The following is a 19,796-nucleotide window of genomic DNA, read 5'->3' as shown; positions in this document are numbered from 1 at the left end:
CGAGAAGGAGATTTGCATTGGAAATGTGATGGAAATCAGGCAGTGGCAACAGTGAGTGTAACAGTGAGTGACAACACGTACTGTAAAGCGCCTGTATACAATCACACACAGATAGTGAGGCTAGACTGAGATACACAACCTGTGATTTGCAGTGTATATTGTCACAGACAGGGGATAAAAAAATTATGGAGAGAAAGAGTGACTTTTGTGAGAGGTGCCACTTTTCTTTCGTTTTCTAGCTTGATGGTATCTTAAAATGATCATGGGGACAGGTGTTTACATACACATGCCTTGAGCTGTCACTGGAGCCTGACGGCAGCTTTCACCTGGAGCATATCAGCAGGATGTAAGCACCTGTGGTATATCACCCTGCAAAAGCAACCCTAATCCTATCTCAACGCTCAGTGCCTCGTGTGCTCCTCATCCTCTGGTCATCACTGAGCTGGTCGCTCTGTTAACACCAAGCATTGATACATAAACATACCGGATCCACTGGAGGAATCATTCAGTCAGATTATAACATTGCGTGTGTATGTGTACAAACATGTAGCCACTGCCGTAACAAGCTCTAAGCTTTAAGGGTTTGGCTTTTGGAAAATCCCAAAGCAGTTCAGGAAGGCCTGTAGGGAGCTAATCATGTTTATGTAAATGCAGCAGCTGCACACCTGCCGCTGAAATTAATCATTTTATTTGAACATACAGAGGAATGCATGCTAAATTAATTGACTTTGTATTAAAACAATAAATAGTTAGACATGGAAATGACTGTTTAGTGATTCCAGAAGAATATGGCTCATGGCATGAGCTAAGAATCCATGGAAATGTAAAGGTTATCCTCAAGCGTATACTCACATCTCCTGCTAATAGAGCTCCATTGGCATCAGCCATGTTCATGTAGTTGTTGTTATTCCCAAACTGCAAAAGAAAAGAGAGAGAATACATTAGTTATTTCAGTTGCCAAATGTTTTTAATTTACTGTAGTCTCATTGTGCAGTCACCACATAAGAATTAATTTTTTGCTATGCACAAAATAGTAGGGCAAGGAGCTGAAGAATTGATTCTTTGATAATGAGGAGTCTGGATTGAAGATTAAATTTCAAATCATATGTGAGTTTCAGTTGGGGGAGTCCTGCGAGCCATTCATTCAACAGAATCATTCAAAAACTCAGATTAAATCATTTTAATGAGCCAGGTCCTGACTATTTTTTAAATGATTTGTTTATTTTTACTTACAAAAGTTTGTGATGCATTGGTAAATAGTGATATTAAATATATATGCCTTTTAAATTAATATAATCAAATTAAATAATTAAAAGTGCCTGGTTTATTTTAACTACTGACTATATTTTACTTTAATAATTTAATAATAATTGTAAAAAAAAAAAGTCACAATGAGAACAGCGAACACATTTACTTTAAAATACAGATTTAAAAATATGATAAGAATTATCAATTACCAAACTTAGAATTTCAGAATTGATTAAAAAAATTCTGGAATCAAACAATCACAGATATAACTAATGTACCTGCACATAAATTTTGAAAGCGGTACCCAAACGGTTCATTGATTAGTTTACCCCTCATGTAAATGGGTAACAATGACACGTGAAATATCCCAGTTGCTAATTCGACTCACACCATTTTGTACTGTAATGCATCATTGGGAAACCTAGGTGTGGCTTGCTGTTTGTCATGCAGAGACTAAATTTGCATTATAAGTGTGGGGGAGAGACACACAGTCATCTAACTAAACTGAAATGCCCACACAGGCTGATGAAAGATCATGGTTTATTACAGTAGGTTAACACAGAGCAGATTTCAAAACAACACCCACAAAAAAAGATAACAGAAAGAGTCTGATAATGTGAAAATAATTAAAAAAATAACATTAAAACTGAGGGTACATACAGTATATTCTGGTCATTTTTTTAAACTGAAAATATGATTGGATGGTGGTGTTTATTGTACAGTATCTCATTTAGTTTTCAGCAGATTTTTTTCTAAAGTGAGCTCTTTTCTTAATTCTGATCCTTTATTCTATCTGTACCCCTCTAAATCAAACGTGATGGCAAATAGTTTAAATGGCAGGCATCCTATCTTTTCTTCTGAGACACAAACACACTGACAGGTAGGAACAATGGAAAAGCAAAATGAGGAATTATGGGTTAGCAGCTGGAAGGCCAGCACAGAGGGCCCTCTATAACCAGACAAATCATGCATACACACAGAGATACACATGTGAGGACCATGCGCACACACACAAACATCAACCGCAACAGCCTCAAGGCCCTGATTCAACAGTGCATCCAACAGCAAGCTTTTGTCTGTTTAAAACAAAGTGATTCCTTCAGATGTTACACAACCAGAAGAGTTGGAATAAGAGGGAAAAAGAGCTTTCTTATCTTATTGTGGAGGGCAAACAATTGCAGGAACAAATTAAGATCAGAGCAAAATGAGAAGAGCATTAATTTATTTTTCCCTTGCTTTGTTCTCTCTCCCCCTCATCTTTTTGTCTGAGTGGTTAGTATGCGAATGTAATTACCGAAGGAACTGTAGCTAATCAACTGCGAATGGTATCCATTAATTAGTCTATGCCCTGGAGAGAGAGTGAGTGAAAGAAAGAGCGGGGGGACAGAAAAAGAATGAGCTGATGTGTTAAAAGTCTAACCAGCAAATATACACGTGTACCCGTGCACAACGCAAAGACACACGCGGGCTTCCTAGCAGCTGCAAGACTTGAAGAGCAGGTGTTTTGGGCTGAGGAGGCCTTCTGGAGCTCTCACCTGGCGAGGAACACCAGAGGAACACCATGACACAATACAGCACCATCATGTCAGCGGCATAATGTCTCTCTGAAAAAATGGAAAATGAAACCCTGATTTTTTTCCAAACAGTGTTTGTCCTGTAGTTTTTTTGTTATTAAACAATCTTCTGATCATATTAGTGGGAGTCTGCTGTCAGTGGTCCTTAGGTCACACGCAATCCTAGCCATTATATAGGATGGTGAATTGGTGTTGTTTGAATAGTTTGAAAAAAAGCGCATGCTTTCTGCTTTTTTAACATGTGTCTCTGTAGAGGAAAATTAGTTTTTGGAGCAACCAGTGGCAGTGGGGAGAGAGAGCATTTCATTGAAAGAAAAGAATAAGCCTACCCCTCACACCACACTCCAAAAATAAAGAATAGTATTACAATGCAAAAATGTACAACTAATACAACAAATCGACATGAATGCCACACTTTTTAGAGTCAAAATGAACTTGCCTGCTATTATTCTCAAAGATTCATCAATGCCAGTCATTCCAAAGAAATAAATGTTTATCCATAATCTTTAGGTCTAAAAAATAATTTGCTCAACTTTTGAAACAAGTTTACCTTTCTTCTGTCATCACTGCTCAGGCTACTGGTAATGTTAATTATCACTATTAAAAGGGGGGGGTTACAGCGATGCCATGGCAGAATCATTTGAGGTTCCCCAAAGAACCTACCAGTTATTAAAGTACCATTTTGTTTTTAGTGTGAAGAACATTTTATTAATTTAACATCTTAAGACCCTGCGGCATCATATGAGGACATTATATTTTTGAGAATTTCTCTGAGACTGTACATGCCAGTTTTAAGTCTGGATGTCCTGTACAGAGCACATTCAGGGCTTTACAAAGATACTGTACCAAATTATTTGATGTTTTCATGGCCACTCCCTCTCCTTGGTCATCAAAAATGTCTGAAATTAATTTAGTGAAACCTTTTTTCACTAAATTATCATTTTATTAAATGATAATATTTAGTAATTATCATTTAAATCTGTCTAATTTTTAAATTGTGTGTCATAAATCAAAATCTCAGGAAAAAGTTATTGGGTTTCAAATCAAAATATATCTTTCTGTTACGAAACAGGACATTGATTTCATACATGTCCTCACATGAGGACACCAGGAATAAAAGCATGTTTATTACGCATTTTGGGAGACAAATATAAACGAAAATAAATTACCGGTATAGTTTAGTATTGTATTAAATATGATATATTATTATGAAGTCTTGTCAATTATTACTCCCATTATTAAACTTCTTTTTTCATTACATGTTGCCCCAAAACACATTAATATGCAAATTAGAATTACTTTAGAGACACATTGTATATAATGAGAAAACCTGTTTATGGTCATTTTACACACATTTTGCAGAAAGAAAAATGGTATATTGAATCATTCTGTTATAACATATTTGAAAAAAAAATGTTGGTAAAAACATATATATATATTGAAAACTAAAAATGTATTGGTGATTTAAAAAAAAAAAAAGTTTTTGCCTATGCAAGTTCTTTTTTTTTTAAGAAACTGAGTCCTGAATAACTCCACCGAAGGCATAGCATAACTTATGCATTAAATATCTTTATTTTTATTTATTTTTTACATTATTTTTAATGCTCTAAACAATGTAAAGATGTGGGAAAAATTTTTTATTCCTAAAACTTTTTTCACGGGTCTTAAGAGGCTAAGGATAATTTTCCAAAATAAACAACTTTTTGTGCAGTGGAAAGGTTCCATGGATGTTAAAGGTTATTTCTGGAACTATAGAAACAAATACATTACCTTTATTAGGGCCTTATGATTTCCACGATGTGGAAAACACGGACGGAATCGCGAAATCCAGTCATAAAAACATAATTCACAGTTTAACACGGAATGTCACAGAATTTGTAAAATTTTGAATGTATTAATCAAAAGTATGTCATTATACTTAAATCAAATTGCATTATGGACTAGTATCTGTAAATATTAACCCGCAAAAGTTGATTTAAATATAAATCCTGCATGTTTTGCATGTCTATGTTAATGAATGGTGCAAAACTAAAAAAGCAAAACAAAAACTAACAGAAATTGGAAGAAAATAAAACAGAATTTAAGAAAAAAATCTAACAGATTTAATAGGGCCCTAAGAGAGAAATCTATCAAATCAGAGACAGAGAGAACAAGGTGGATTCTGAGAAGATGGAAAAAAGTTCATGCCTCATTTAATCACTAATGTGTGCCTACATGATACAAACAGCAAGAGGAAAGAAAGAAGTGTGTGTACACTAGCACTGCTACAGGCTTTAAGTTATTCATTCACACCATCAGCATTCACCCTGTTTTAAATCCCATTACCTGCCTCTCAGCCTCGCATCACTGACACATGCAGATCCACAACTCATGAATATTAATTGAACAAACATTACTCTCAAACGGATATCACAGAAGGAATGCTTTAAATCACCTCTCACTTGTCAGATGTACATTTAACAACTGATGCCGATAAACAGAAATACAATGAACCAGAGCTTTTAGGAAACAGAAGTTAGCGTGAATGGAAATGGACACAGGGTTGTCACTCTTGGCTCACTTCAGTGAGAGAGCAGACCCTCTCATGTTCATGGCAGGGTGGGATTGAGCCAGATGCCAAATGAGATTAGCCTTGATGGGAGGATGAGACAAACTGAAAGAATGAAAGAGAGAATGCTGTAAATGGGTCAGAACAGACAATGGAGCCTCTGTTATTTATAAGATGAGAAGAGTAATGCAAATACTATATATATATATATATATATATATATATTAGGGATGGGCATTTTGGGAAATTTCTCATTTCGATCACCGATAGGTTTTAAAAACGATTAATAGATTAATCGGTGGTGGGGCTTTGTGCGGGGGGGGGGGGGGGGGGGGTGCATGGCCATAATGTATATAATGAAAAAATCTGAAGATTGTTATGAAAAAAAAAAAAAAAAAAAATCTGACATGAAAATCTGCCTATGAAAACATGAACACATGATTAGGACAGGTTAGATTATGATTATGATGAAGCAATGTTATTAATAAAGGAGCAAGAAATATCTGCCTGAGGTAAAGAGTAGCCTATACCAATAAACGGAAGCTAATTCTATGACACATCCTATGATAAATCAGATAACTGAGATACATATCAGACGTAACATTACAACTTGTATCAGCACAATGGGATGCTAAGTTATGCGTTAGAGAGAGAGAGAGAGAGAGAGAGAGAGAGCGCGAGCTCCCGCTGATGCGATTTCATGACAGCGCGCTGAAAGATGGGCAAGGACAGATTTTACTATAGATTCATATAAAGTTCTCATTATAAATGTATGGCAGATTTGTGCTATATTTTCATCTACGTTATTAAGTGTAATAGTTTTAATTAAGTTTTATTTTTAAGTTAAGTTTTATTTTCCATAAACCACCTGCTCGTTTTCGAAGCCATATGAATTGAATTATGCCTATGGGATGGAAAAAAGCTTGGCTGCATTATTATAACATCAGTAATAAAATAATAATAAAACATTTAAGAGCAATATCATTATCGGGCATTGCTTATATGAGCATGAAACGAATCACTGATTTGCAGCGATTTCAGCATAATTGTTCATGTTAATTAATCAGACGTAGGCTAGCTCTTGCAACTTTTATCTGAAAAAAATTTGCCGATGCAGATGTGAACTTGACTGAAAGTGTAACTCGGATTGCGCTTTACAAACACGAAAGTACAATAAATTCACATTAGTGTCACTATCGTTATTGTTTTATGTATTCTAATATTTAATTAAAATTTTGTATTCAATTTGCACTTTCTGATCAACCAAAATATAATTTAAATATTATTTAACAGCATGGAAATCACTTTAATGCTTTTTTGATTATTGCTAAATAATTGAATAAAATGTAAAATACATTAAAGAACAAAAACTATGACAAACAAATAATTTTGATTTTCGTCATCTCTACGAATTAGTTTAATGTAATTAGGCTACAAATATATCCAATGCATTTTATTTTATAAAGACCATTTGCTACTTTATTCATATGCATTTTTTTAACAAAACATTGTCTTCCAGTATAACTTTAGCAGCATATTTTGATCCAGCGGTGAAACGTAGTTTTTAAAAGATAAAGAAAAAGGTTCACCAAAGTTTAACCAAACAACTATTATAAGGTATAAAACAGATACCAAATAGCCTAGATATTAGGGCTGCAACTAACGATTATTTTGATAATCGATTAATCTGTCGATTATTTTTACGATTAATCAATTAATCGGTAATGTACTTATATTTTAGTTTTGCCCATTTCTTCCCCAAGTAAATTATTAATAAAGGGACTTTATCATTCAGCATAGATTTTTAAGAGATTTTAACCATTTTGCATTGTCATATCCTCATCAAAAAATATACCTGGAGTTGTGTTTTATTATGTGCTAGTAATCCTTTGTCGAACTCTTCTGCAATCAAAACACTGACCCATACGTATTCTAGCTAATTTCACAAGGAGATTTCAAATAATGTTTTCACCATGGCAGTCCTTAGAGCTCCTAAAGTAGTTTAACATCCCGAACAAAGCTTATTAAGGAATCTTTCAGAAAATATTTTCACGAAGAATAAGGATAAAACAGAATAAAATTGCAGTGCATTGTATTTTATTATTTACTGGGAAACAGCTTTATAGCTTATGCTGTGAAATTGTAAACAATCCTTCGAATAAAGTGCCAATGGCATGAAACCTGAATGGAACTCACATTTTAAAGTAAAATCCATCAGAAGGTTGTCCAGAAAAAAAAAAATTGGACACACACTAAAAACCTGCTGTGTGAAAAAGAGCAGTGAATACTTAGGGGTAAAAAATGCATTTCAAATACATTTAAACATTTACCTCTCTCATTCAGTCATAATTAGGATGCAAGACTGAATTATGAACTGGTAAACGACAAACTGATCACAGAACATGTTTGTAAAGCTTTAAATGTTAACTGTTAAAAAGCAATGTTATCAACTTTACGACTAAACATTTGCAAACAACATTGTACTGGAGAATCTGCACAAATAAAAGTCTTAAACAGTTCAGTAGTGCAGAGTTTACAGGTTACTCTTCTTTTATGGAGCCTCAAAGTAAAGTACTCCCACATTGTAATAAATGAATTTGCAGCACTAAAAATCGCTTGCAATAGCTCTGCTACTAAATTTATTTCAAAATGGCAATACCATATACAGCTATGATCAGCTGTTCCTTCATCTTGGCTGAGCTTTCAACGTTGTTACGGGAAATGATGAAGCTGATCGGTTGGTTCTTGTCACATGACCTGCGGTGCGCTTGCGGCATTTTGAAAAGTTGAGATGTTTTTAACTCGATGAGGTGCGGACGCGCCTGGAAAAAACGAGCGCGTCGCACCGCGTGCGCGTCGCTTCCATTATGAGCGTGCATACCGCGCGCCTACATTGGAAATAACAAACTCGAGCGCGCAAAAGACGCGTTATGTGAACGGCCCCCTTTACTCCACTGCCTGCCTCCGCCATCCCGCTGAATGCTGCAGAGACGCTGTTTGGGAAGCACGTGACATAAAACGAGGCCAGCTATTGGCTATTCGCTACTTCTCCTGCTGTACTGGCCGAGTAAAACCTCCGGTGGCTCATTACTGCCACACTTTGGTCACCGCAGATTTGAAATATGCACGAAATGAGCCGCTTACGGCAAATAAAAGTTATTTAGCAACTAATCGATGACTAAATTAGTTGACAACTATTTTAATAATCGATTTGAATCGATTAAATCGATTAGTTGTTTCAGCTCTACTAGATATTTTAACTATGTATAAAACTCAAAACTAAAATAATAATATTATTTTAAAAAAAAATGGATATTATATTTACCACGACCGGTCAAACATTCAAATGTCTATTCAAAAAGATAAGTCGGTCTATGTGCTCAGATGAGAGCCGAGTGCGCAGCCTGTTCACATTTAGTGGAATAAATTCGCTCCGCTGGAACAGATGTTGCAGTAACAGCCAGGTACCACTGCACAAGTATGCTTAGCTTTGTAAATCGATTCTCATTTACCTTCCACCACAGTTAAGAAAAACTTTAAACCTTCCCTGTCCCTGAAACTAATGGGCAGCAAATCTTTCACCACCATTTCAGCGAATAGCTTTGTCGTGTTCTCGGTTCTGCCTGCGTTGCATTTAAGTCTAACGGCAAGTGATTCAATGCTCGTCTGAGTTGCCGCTCTGTTATCGCCAGACATTTTATGTACAAATGTTAGAAGATAGCACATTGTATTTTTTGTAGATTTGTGTGACAGCTTGGCGCTGCACAGCTTACCCTGAACTTACGTTCAGCTTACGTTCTTCTCAAAGGGAAGCCAGCCATCACTACGTGATTATCTGTCTTACGTCTTTTGAGGCATCAAGTGGGGAAGCTAACCAATCAGAGCTCAGGGCTCCGCCAAAAAGTGCTGCCATAAACAATCAAAAAAAAAACATTCCGATCATCGTTTACGTGATCGATCATCGCTGTCACGGTCAAGTACTCGAGTACTCGATCACTGTTGCACATCTCTAATATATATATATATATATATATATATATATATATATATATATATATATATATATATATATGTGTGTGTGTGTGTGTAAAACATTTGTAACCTCTATATTGATTAAAAAGGTTTAAACCATCAATCGTCTATGTACAAAATGCACAAAAATATGCACAAAAACACTTCACTCGCAACCAACGAGTTGATTAGCAATGTAACGTTTTAGATTTTATTCTCATTTATTTTTATTTATTTTTTTGTATTATATTTTATTCATTTATTTTGGTAAATGAGTAGTTTTATCTGAGCTTCAGAGTTCTCTCTTCATCAAGCGATCTGAACTTTTCAGTTCATCTCAATGGACGCACAGCGCACCTGTATTTGATGCTCTGTAAACTCTTTGTGAAGGCGCTCGACTGTCCGTCACTTTACTGATAGCGCTGTTTCTCACTAGGGATGTGCACGGATAGTCGAACATTCGAATATTCGTTCTGCTCTAATTATTCGATAAATAAAAATGATATTCGAATTTCGCAAAAAAAAAAAAAAAAAAGTTCACAATAAAACCTAATTTGGTCACTTTCTGTGATTCTCCACGGCATATTTGAAGGTGTATGCAAGCAAAAAATAATTAATGAATGATTAAGGGGCCATTCACATATCGCGCCTAATAAGGCGTGGAAAAGGCTATGCGCTCCACTTTCTCCTTCTTTCCAAAGCGCTCGGGCAGAAGCGCTCCTGAGGCGACGCGTTCTCTCCATGAAGACGCGGAAATTTCAGCAAAGGACAAATGTATTTGCAGCACAAAAAAATCGCTTTCAGTAGCTCTGCTACTAAATTTTTTTCAAAATGGCAATCCATATAGGCTACAGATATAATCAGCTGTTCCTTCATCTTGGCTGAGCTTTCAACGTTGTTACAGGAAAGGATGAAGCTGAATGTTTAGTTCTTGTCACATGAACTGCGGTGCGCTTGCGGCATTCTGAAAGTTGAGATTTTTTTAATTCGATGCTGTTCGGACGCGCCTGGAAAAAACGGGACCGCGTCGCACCGCGTGCGCATCGCGACCGCGTCGCTTCCATTGTGAGCGCGCATACCGCGCGCCTACATTGGAAATAACGAACTTGAGCATGCAAAAGACGCGATAAGTGAACGCCCCCTAAAAGAACTGCGGTCTTCTAGTACTTCAAATATGCCGTGGAGAATCACAGAAAGTGATCCAAGAACATTGTTGCAGCATCTCTCAAGCAACGAATAAACACTGCTAACTTGGAGAATGCAGTGAAAACTCCTCTTCTCTCGTCTGCCCTAGACCCTCGGCACAAACATCTCAGGTTTCTCGATGAAAACATGAGAGAAGTAAGAAAAAAAAAACTTTTTTGAACATTATCAGAACATTTTCCTTGATGCGAGTGGTGCGGATGCAGTCGCCACGATGAAGAAGATGCAATGCCCACTCGTTGGAAAAGGCTGAGCCAGTTCTCCAGCGATGATTACAGAGAGTCCAGCCGAGACGAGTGGGAACAGTTCTTGCTGGAGCCATGTATTCCACCAGATGAGGATCCCATTCAGTGGTGAAACGAAAACACGAAGCGCTTCACAAAACGTATTCGCTTAGCACACCGTTATTTGTGAGTCCTGCCAACGTCTGTATCGTCAGAGCGCGTTTTCTCCACGGCCGGCCTTATTGTTAACAGACTAAGGAGCCGACTGTCCCCCAATCATGTTTACATGCCCGTATTTCTTAACAAGAACATTTGAAACAATAGAAAAAAAGCAAAAAAGATTTGCTGACAGTTTAAAAGTTAAGTGTAAGCTACATTCTGTACAATAGCCTAACTGCTGCAGGCTGCTTTACGTTTTTTCTTTGTTCACTTTTTTTTTTTTTTTGCTTTTAATCTGTAGCCTACTTTTGTTAGTTTGCACGCATTGTTAAAGGTTTTCAGCTACAAAACACGATATGTAATGTTCAAGCTTATTGTAAGCTTGTTCAAAATGACGAAAACAAATGTTGCTGAAAAATAACGTCTGACTCATTAAACTTAATTTAAATAAACGAATATTCGAATATTCGTTTTTTGCGAGCTCAAATATTCGAATGTGATATTTGTGGAAAACACCCATCCCTATTTCTCACACATGCAAAGAGAGAGAGAGAGCGAGAGTCTTACCACGCTGAATCGACACGCTATATGTAAACTATTCTTTGTTGTCTTCTCCGGTCAAGGGGCGGAGCTAATGCGCAAATGCCAATTTCATTGGCTGGCGCTGAATAGTACCGTCCCTGTTTTGATTTCAGCAAATCAGTTTGACCGAACGCAGATAACGTGATTAATATTCATGAACCCAGCAGTTCATCAATTCATAGTACATTGTACATACATTAGTATGATAGTAGAATTAGTAATGTTAGTAGTATTATCTTTTAATAATAATTAATATGATCTATTACTTTTTTTTTTTTTACAGAAACCCTCAATGATCAGAAATATCTTAAGCATCACCTATCTTAAGTTCAGTTAAAATGACAAATATGCATTCATTAGGCCTAAAAGTAAATTTTTACATAAAAGGCATTGTGCTAGAAATAATACTATTATTTAGTAAAATGTATGTGATACTGCTACTACTGTTGAAAAAATGTATAAAACTTTATTTTTTAAAGAAATAAATCACAATATTTCTTCCATGTTTTAATTTTAATAGCAAATCCCCTTTATTTACCAAAAATAAAATGTGTTTACATTTCTTAAATTAAAAGACAAATTAAATTTGGGTGAAACTTGTTTAATGTTTTTCATAATTATATAACTTGTAAAAAAACTTTAAACACAATTGTAAATAAGTATAAGGAATGGCATTGGTTTTATTTTTAGTGCTAAAAAGTTTTTTTTTTAAATTAGCATATTTTTGTGTTTTGCTTTGGTACCGAAATTGGTATCGAGAACCGTGGATTTTCACTGGTATCGGTACCGAATACTGAAATTTTGGTACCGTGACAACACTACATCAGACAATCTTTTATGAATCTTGCCATTGTTACTTGTAACTCACTTTTATGAAGCTCCTGACTGATTTTGGACACCAGCATCCATACTGAGCCAGGCTTCATAACCTGAGTGTTTGTATATTCTTATGCAAGTGTTTCCAGAGGGAAATAAGATATTATTACAACAGAGTAAATTCAATCACCCCGGGGGAACAAAACAATATTACAGAAACTAAGACCCAACACAACCCAAACACAGTCCACTTGAGAAGAATGTGTCCATGACCAACAGCTTGTTTGAAGAATCACCATGATCACATGGTCATTATCTACGAATGGGAGAGTTGAACAAAAATACTGGAGTGTGACGCAGTTTACTTTATTATAAAAATATAACACTTTGAGAAAGGAATTATCCATAGTATTTTATGGGAGACAGTAAATCTCAGCCTCTATGACGGCTTGAATAACACACGATATAAGCGGCACACACAAACATAAAAAAACAAAAGTACACACAGTTCAGGGAGGTAAATGTGTAAACTGACATCTTTGTCTAGCAGGCCCACACAAAGAGCCTAAAGCAGGGCTGTTCTGATCCACAGGAGAAATCGATCACTAAAAGTCAGTTTAAAGCTAAAATCATTACATGAAAGCACAGCACACAGAGAGAATACAATCACACTGACCGAGACTCTCTTTAGACAGTCACCTCTTCCTCTCATCTCTCTTTCATGCTCTTGCTCCCTCTCCTTCACTTTGCCTCTCTCTTCTGTGCTTTTTTGTTCTGTTATTGCATTCTGCTATACCCCAGTTACTTTAAAAACAAGCACATCTGGGTGTATAAAGGGCCATTTATAAATGGAAACTGGATTACTTGATATTTATTGCTGTAGAAGCTGGCCTTTTACAAACATATCAGCAAGAGAGATAAAGAGGAGATCTGGACTAGTGTACCATTGCCAAAAGAGTTACAAGTGGCAACAATGAAATCTGAGAGCTACTTGAGATTTTTCCCACTAGATGAGAGATATGAAATGGATCCATATATAAGTCCTTGAGTTTCTATCCACTGAGCTTTCAGTATGACCGGCATTATACTATGGATGCAACGATACCATTTTTTCAGAACCGATCCAATACCGAAAATTCTAAATATCTGTCGATATCGATCCAATCTGATACAGGCACAGTTTTTTTTTTATTAATCAGTGTAGAATTTCTATACTTCTCCGTGTTGACCTGATCATCACTCTTTTTTGTGTTAAACACAATCAAACTTCATTTTAATAAAAAATAACAAATTAAAAATTATATAATCATAATCTATGAAAAAACTACTTTTATTTCTTTCTTCTGGCCACAGGTTTCACCCAAGGTTTTTTCTCCTTTCTGTCACTGATGGTGTCGCCTCTGGCTTGCTTTGTTGGGGACACTTTATTTTCAGCGATATCGTTGACTTGATTGCACTGATACCAGAGGTGGAAAGAGTACAAAAATATTCTACTCAAGTAAAAGTACCATTACATTAATGAAATTTTACTTAAGTACAAGTTAAAGTACCAGTCTAAAAATCAACTCAAGTAAAAGTAAAAAGTAGCTCATTTAAAATTTACTCAGAGTAAAAGTTACTTAGTTACATTTTAACAGTGGGAGGGAGGCAAAAATGGGACAGCCCAAGGGTGTCAAACTCAGTTCCTGGAGGGCCACAGTCCTGCACAGTTTAGAAATAACCCTAATTAAACACACCTGATCCAGCTAATCTAATCATTTAGGTTTTTTTTGAAAACTACATGATATGTGTGCTGGAGCAGGGTTAGAACTAAACTCTGCAGGGCTACGGCCCTCCAGGAACTGAGTTTGACACCCCTGGGATAGGTCTATTAATCTCAAACTAGTTGTTTTTAATTAAAGGAATCAGTTATTTAGAATAATAAAACATTTGGGCTGTTACCAGGCAAACCAGTATCAACAAACTCATCTTTTAATGCAGAGGAAATGCAGAAGATTCATTGGAAGTGGCATTTAGATGTATTACACTGTTTAGTGCAGGACAAGAATGCATTTAACCTGCAGTTACAAATGCATGAATAATGTTTTGATATACAAGACATAAAATGTTGAATACTCATTTGAAATGATAAGAAATTAATTATTAAAAAAAAATCAAAAGATACTTTAAATGTGAAATTAAAATGGCCAGTATGTGTCAGCAGGTCACTGTTAATAAGTGAGTCATTGCGATTGAACCGAATCATTTAAACGGTTGATTCATTCAGGAACGAAACACTGTCACGTTGCTCAGAGACGCAAAACTGTGCTTTGGTGGCTGTGTTTGGAATTATTTTCTGTTGTAGAAATAGAGCTAAAAAAGGCAATATGGTGTCTAAAACGCAAGTCTCTTAATTAACTTGTTTACTGAACTGTTATATATGTATATATTCATGATGATTTTTGGAGGAAACGATGGCATTCTTTGTGTGATTTTGATTTAATATATGAAATTATATAAATATGTGAATTTTCTGCCCCTATATCTTCAATTTTGTGATCATTCTAAATGCATTTTAGGAGACTGAATCACACAGTGAAAGAACGCACTCTAAATGCGCGCGCACATCATTAAAACAAAAAATATGATAGGCTATTATCGCAGACGATATATATAGCACACTCCTCACCACTGTCTTTTTGGCTAATTTGTGCAAAACCTCTTGCTAAAATGTCAAAGCTTCATTTTAACCACCAATGCAACGATGCAAATATTTAGCTTACCGTTTACAGTAATGCGAGTAAATGTAATTCGTTACTTTCCACCTCTGACTGATACTATTTAAACTGAACTGAGCTGGATGATAACATCACTGCATTCAATGATGAACTGCCTTTAACTAAAAAAAATTGTGTTTACTATTGTCAATTTGCATTATCGACACACTATTTTCCTAATTAACGCTGTACAGTTGCTTTGACACAATCTTTATTGTTAAAAGTGCTATATAAATAAAGGTGACGACTTATAAAAAAGGTTAGTGGATAATTCAGCAGCAAAAGATACTCTAGAAAAATCACGGGTGCACAATATAAAATCTAGTGAAACATTTTTATTTAAAAATAAAAGTGAATTTCTAAATCTGGTAAAATGTTACACATTGCTCTTTGTATTGTTGTAAAATACATTCATGAAAAAAACAAGTAAATACATTTATATACTATAAAATTAAAAGACATTTCTTTTAAATATATAGCATAGTAATGAGGGCAGCAACATATGATAAATAGGACAGAACAAAAAAGACTTTTTAATTAATAATAATGAATAATCTTTCATTGTGTAGAAAAGTATTATAATACTAAAGGCTCTACTATAGAGCAGTAGAAAGCACTTATGTGCATCCCGTGCACAGAATGATGAGCTTGAAACAACACAGAGTCTCAGAGCCTTTTCTGTTAACAGTATTAAACAGTTAGATCGCTAAGTTACTGTGTGCTCTTGAAGAGAGTTTCATCATTTTGACTGTAGTAACCGAATGCAACACGCAATTTGATTATGGAATGGAGGATGACAGACAGCCGCAGCGGAAAGAAGGGTTTATGTGAACTTGAATTTAATGACTTAAATATTCATCTGTACCTCACACTGAACTATGGAACAGCTTTAGAAACTTTTTTGTGCTTAATCATGTTTTTGTGCCTTTCTTGGGGCTCAACAATAACACAGAATAGTATACGCACAATATCGGATTTGGATTGGTCTCGTCTGACCGATACCCGATCCGCAGAAAATGCCAGTATCGGAGCCGAAAACCAATCCTGAGTATCAGATCAATGCATTATACCACTGTAACACATAAAGAGGGATGCAAATTAAAAGGAGTAAATTTGACATTGAAAAATATGGGCTGACTATAATAATCTTGTAATAACCTACAATAAGCATATGTTACAAAACACTCAAAGTAGTAGTAGTAGTAGTTTTTATTAATAGAATAAAATCAATGATAACCCAGCCTGTCCTATTTGGACACACATCCCATTTATGGAAAAGCATGCCGTACAACATAAGATGTCACAAAAGAGAACACTAGGGATTGTCACCTCCCTCAGCATCTGTTTCTGCTGTGTAATAGAGCCGGACCTACCATGGGGGCTGTCATTAATCTGAGGTATTTAGCCAAGACAAAATGGTCCTGTTTTGTCTTGTCTAAATACCTCCGATTAATGACAACCTCTGTAACTTTCTGTGCTGGAGTTATAGGTCAGTTATTCTATTTCAGTCCTTAAAGAAAAGCTTTAAAGAAAGCCCTGACTAGTTGAAGTTTCATCCTTGATCTCGATTGGTACAGCACTGGCTCTGTGCCACAGTACAGCTTACACCCTGGATATAGCTTCAGATATTTCCACAATAGAACAGAACATCCAGTCACACACACACACACACACACACACACACACACACACACACACTCACACACACACACAAAACGCCCCCACATATGGAAGTGAACACAGTTTATGTGTATGCTGACTTGCACCTAATTTCATTTAGGGTTTTGGAATGTACCAACAAGCCCCGTATAATAAAAAAATAACGCAATAAAAAGTGTACCCTATAAAATGTTAAATGCATTTTCATATTACCAAGAAACTCTTTGTGAAACTTCCAAAACAGCATTTTCTATTTTATTCATCATTTCCATGACTAATTTCCCCAAATGTGTATAGTTAGCTGCTACATACTGTACATTTATTTTATTGCTGTTTGGATACATCTGCAGTGGGTGCTCTGCCTGCAAGTCTTTGTATGTCTGTGAAACACAAACTGTTAAGAGTCGGCTCATACATCAGCTTATTATTCTAGCGAATACTCCACCATATTAAACAAATGGATCAGCCTACAGCTGCAGAGAGAAGCTTGCATGAGAGGCCAGAGGTTATTGTCTAATTTAAATCTTGGCTGTATTCCCAGGCCAGTGCCACATTCCAATTTGTGGCTGTGTAGCCTGGCGCCACTGACAGGAGTCCTTCTGAAAACACAGTTATGGCCGCTCTCCAGAAATGTGTCAAGAAACAAAGCAATCAACAGGTTGTGGAAGATTAACAGCGTGGTTGATATAAATTAGCCTGAATAATGAAAACGGTTTATAGGTTTTGTGCCACACAGACCGTTTACACCTATTGTGTGTTCACACACAGCTGTATGGAAAGAGAGGTCTTGCTCATATATGAAAGACAAACAGTATTCCAGGTTAAATAATAGAAGAAATATGAAAAACAAATGACTAGAGGCAATTGAATGAACCGAAAGAACCGCTCTCCTAGGGCTGGACAATTAATCGAAAAGTAATCAAAACCGAAATTTAGATCCTCTAACCGACGTAATTTTCCCATGTCGGTTATTTATATATATGTACACATATATATATGTGGCACGAAAACTCATAGCTGTGAAGATCGCGCGCACAGAGGAACCCAGTTGTCAGCGCTGTCCTGTGATTTATCACTAAAGGTCCTTAGAATCTCAAAACCTATTATAGCATATTTTTCTACGTTTGAAGGAACTAGGCTATTTACAACCCCCAGCTTCACAATAATATAGAGACGGTATGACTAATTCACACACGCAATCACTCGTACTGGTACTTTTTACCTTTAATCTTTATTTATCTCTTACACCGAGCAATAATATGTAAGAAATGTTACGAACATAGAAAAAATAACTGCTGATAGTGAGCTATGATCGTTCTTTCAATAGGAAAAAATATCCCACCTTTAATAGTCGATCTCAACCGTCTGGCTGAGGCCAGTCTAAAAAGACGCTCAGGACAGCTGACAGAACGCTGCTGCGTGTCGACACGAAAGCGTATCATTTTCACATGCTATTAAGCCTTGCCACTTGCAAATGTAACCATTCAAAAGACTTTAAAGCATTCAAACACAAGACGCGGAAAAGCTGAACTGAGTAGCTCGTTACCCGCGCGCTGTGCTCAGTGCGCACGCAGAGAGAGAGCCGCGTTTCACAGACAGCAACACTGAACCGACCTCTCGTTTGCAAAGTTTTCCTTTCCTCCTGCACCTCAACGAACAAAAACAAATTGCAGTTTAAACAAACAGAAAAGGATGTGTAAGAGCCCACTTCAGCACCGCAGTGTTCTGGTGTTCAGGGCTCATGCAGAGAGAGGCGTCTCAAAACATTTGAACACTGAATTTGTCTGTTTTTGCTCTTGTACCAACAAATACATAAAAAATATGTGAAAATACCCGTCTTGGATAGTATGAGGGCAAAAAAACTAAACAGAAACAAAATAATCGTTCATTAACCGTAATCGAGGTAAAATGTTCAATTAATCAAGGTTTTGACTTTAGGCCATAATCGTCCAGCCCTACGCTCTCCTCTTCTGAATAAAGAGGAAAGGAATCAATTGGCATCCCATTTATATATATATATATATATATATATACGTGTTTGTGTGTGTGTGTGTGTGTGTGTGTGTGTGTGTGTGTGTGTGTGTGTGTGAATGTTTACAAATGAACTTTCATCTTTAAATATATATGTGCGTATGTGCATGTGTGTTTACAAATGAACTTTCATCTTTAAATATATGTGTGTGTGTGTGTGTGTGTGTGTGTGTGTGTGTGTGTGTTTACAAATGAACTTTCATCTTATATATATATTACTGTATTCCATATATATATATATATATATATATATATATATATATATATATATATATATATATATATATGACTGTGCCACATCATTAAAAGAGTTTCATGTGGTGTGGATGGAACTTATCTTCAGCAACAAAAAAGAGTTTTTGAGAAAACAGAAAAGACTATGGAAATCAACCTGTGATTGATTCTGGTACTACAACAACAACAGACAAGAAACTAAATCAGAGGAATCAATGTACGCGTCAATCACACAGCGCACATGACAAAAATTTGACCTCAACAAAACTATTTTAAATATAAATTTTACCCTATGATAAAATCATATAATAAACATAAAATAATTCAACCATTTTGCTAAAAGACAAAATGTTTGTGTCCATTATGCACTGTGGTCCAGAAAAATGTAAAGTCCTTCACTTAAGGACATCTTGCAGTTTTACGGTAAAAAGTCTAAAAAAGGGGGTCAATAACAGATGCTATATTTGAGGCTTGACCTCTGTTAAAGGCCAAATGGGAGAAGTGCTATACTGAAATAACTGATTGGCCAAAGCACACAAAACATTCCACAGACCGGCCATCATCCACAGCACATGTAGACACTGTCCACCTCCATCTGTCTTCATTAGGTCAGTGTTTGACCTGTTTCTCTGCATTTGAAGAGGTCTTCTGGGACCTCCTGTGTACTCCTAACACTGTTAGTGTAGATATTTTGAAAGCAGTAACCTCAAAAAAGCACAGCTAGCAAATTTAGGGCAACGTAAGGTCCGGT

The 19,796-nt window shown here is 36.1% G+C and overlaps 1 protein-coding gene across 1 annotated transcript in view; it reads right to left on the bottom strand.

Moving 5' to 3' along the window:
* The window catches only part of LOC132122064 (TOX high mobility group box family member 3-like), a 62,689-nt gene that overhangs the window by 22,967 nt on the left and 19,926 nt on the right, over positions 1-19,796 (bottom strand). Inside the window, exon 2 of the mRNA XM_059531938.1 lies at positions 853-915. Coding sequence (XP_059387921.1) covers positions 853-915 — 63 coding nt within the window. The remainder of the gene's footprint in view (positions 1-852; positions 916-19,796) is intronic.

The sequence above is a fragment of the Carassius carassius genome, chromosome 3 (assembly GCF_963082965.1).
Source record: "Carassius carassius chromosome 3, fCarCar2.1, whole genome shotgun sequence".
Taxonomy (NCBI): Eukaryota; Metazoa; Chordata; class Actinopteri; order Cypriniformes; family Cyprinidae; genus Carassius; species Carassius carassius.
This window is presented reverse-complemented; position numbering and strand designations above follow the sequence as displayed.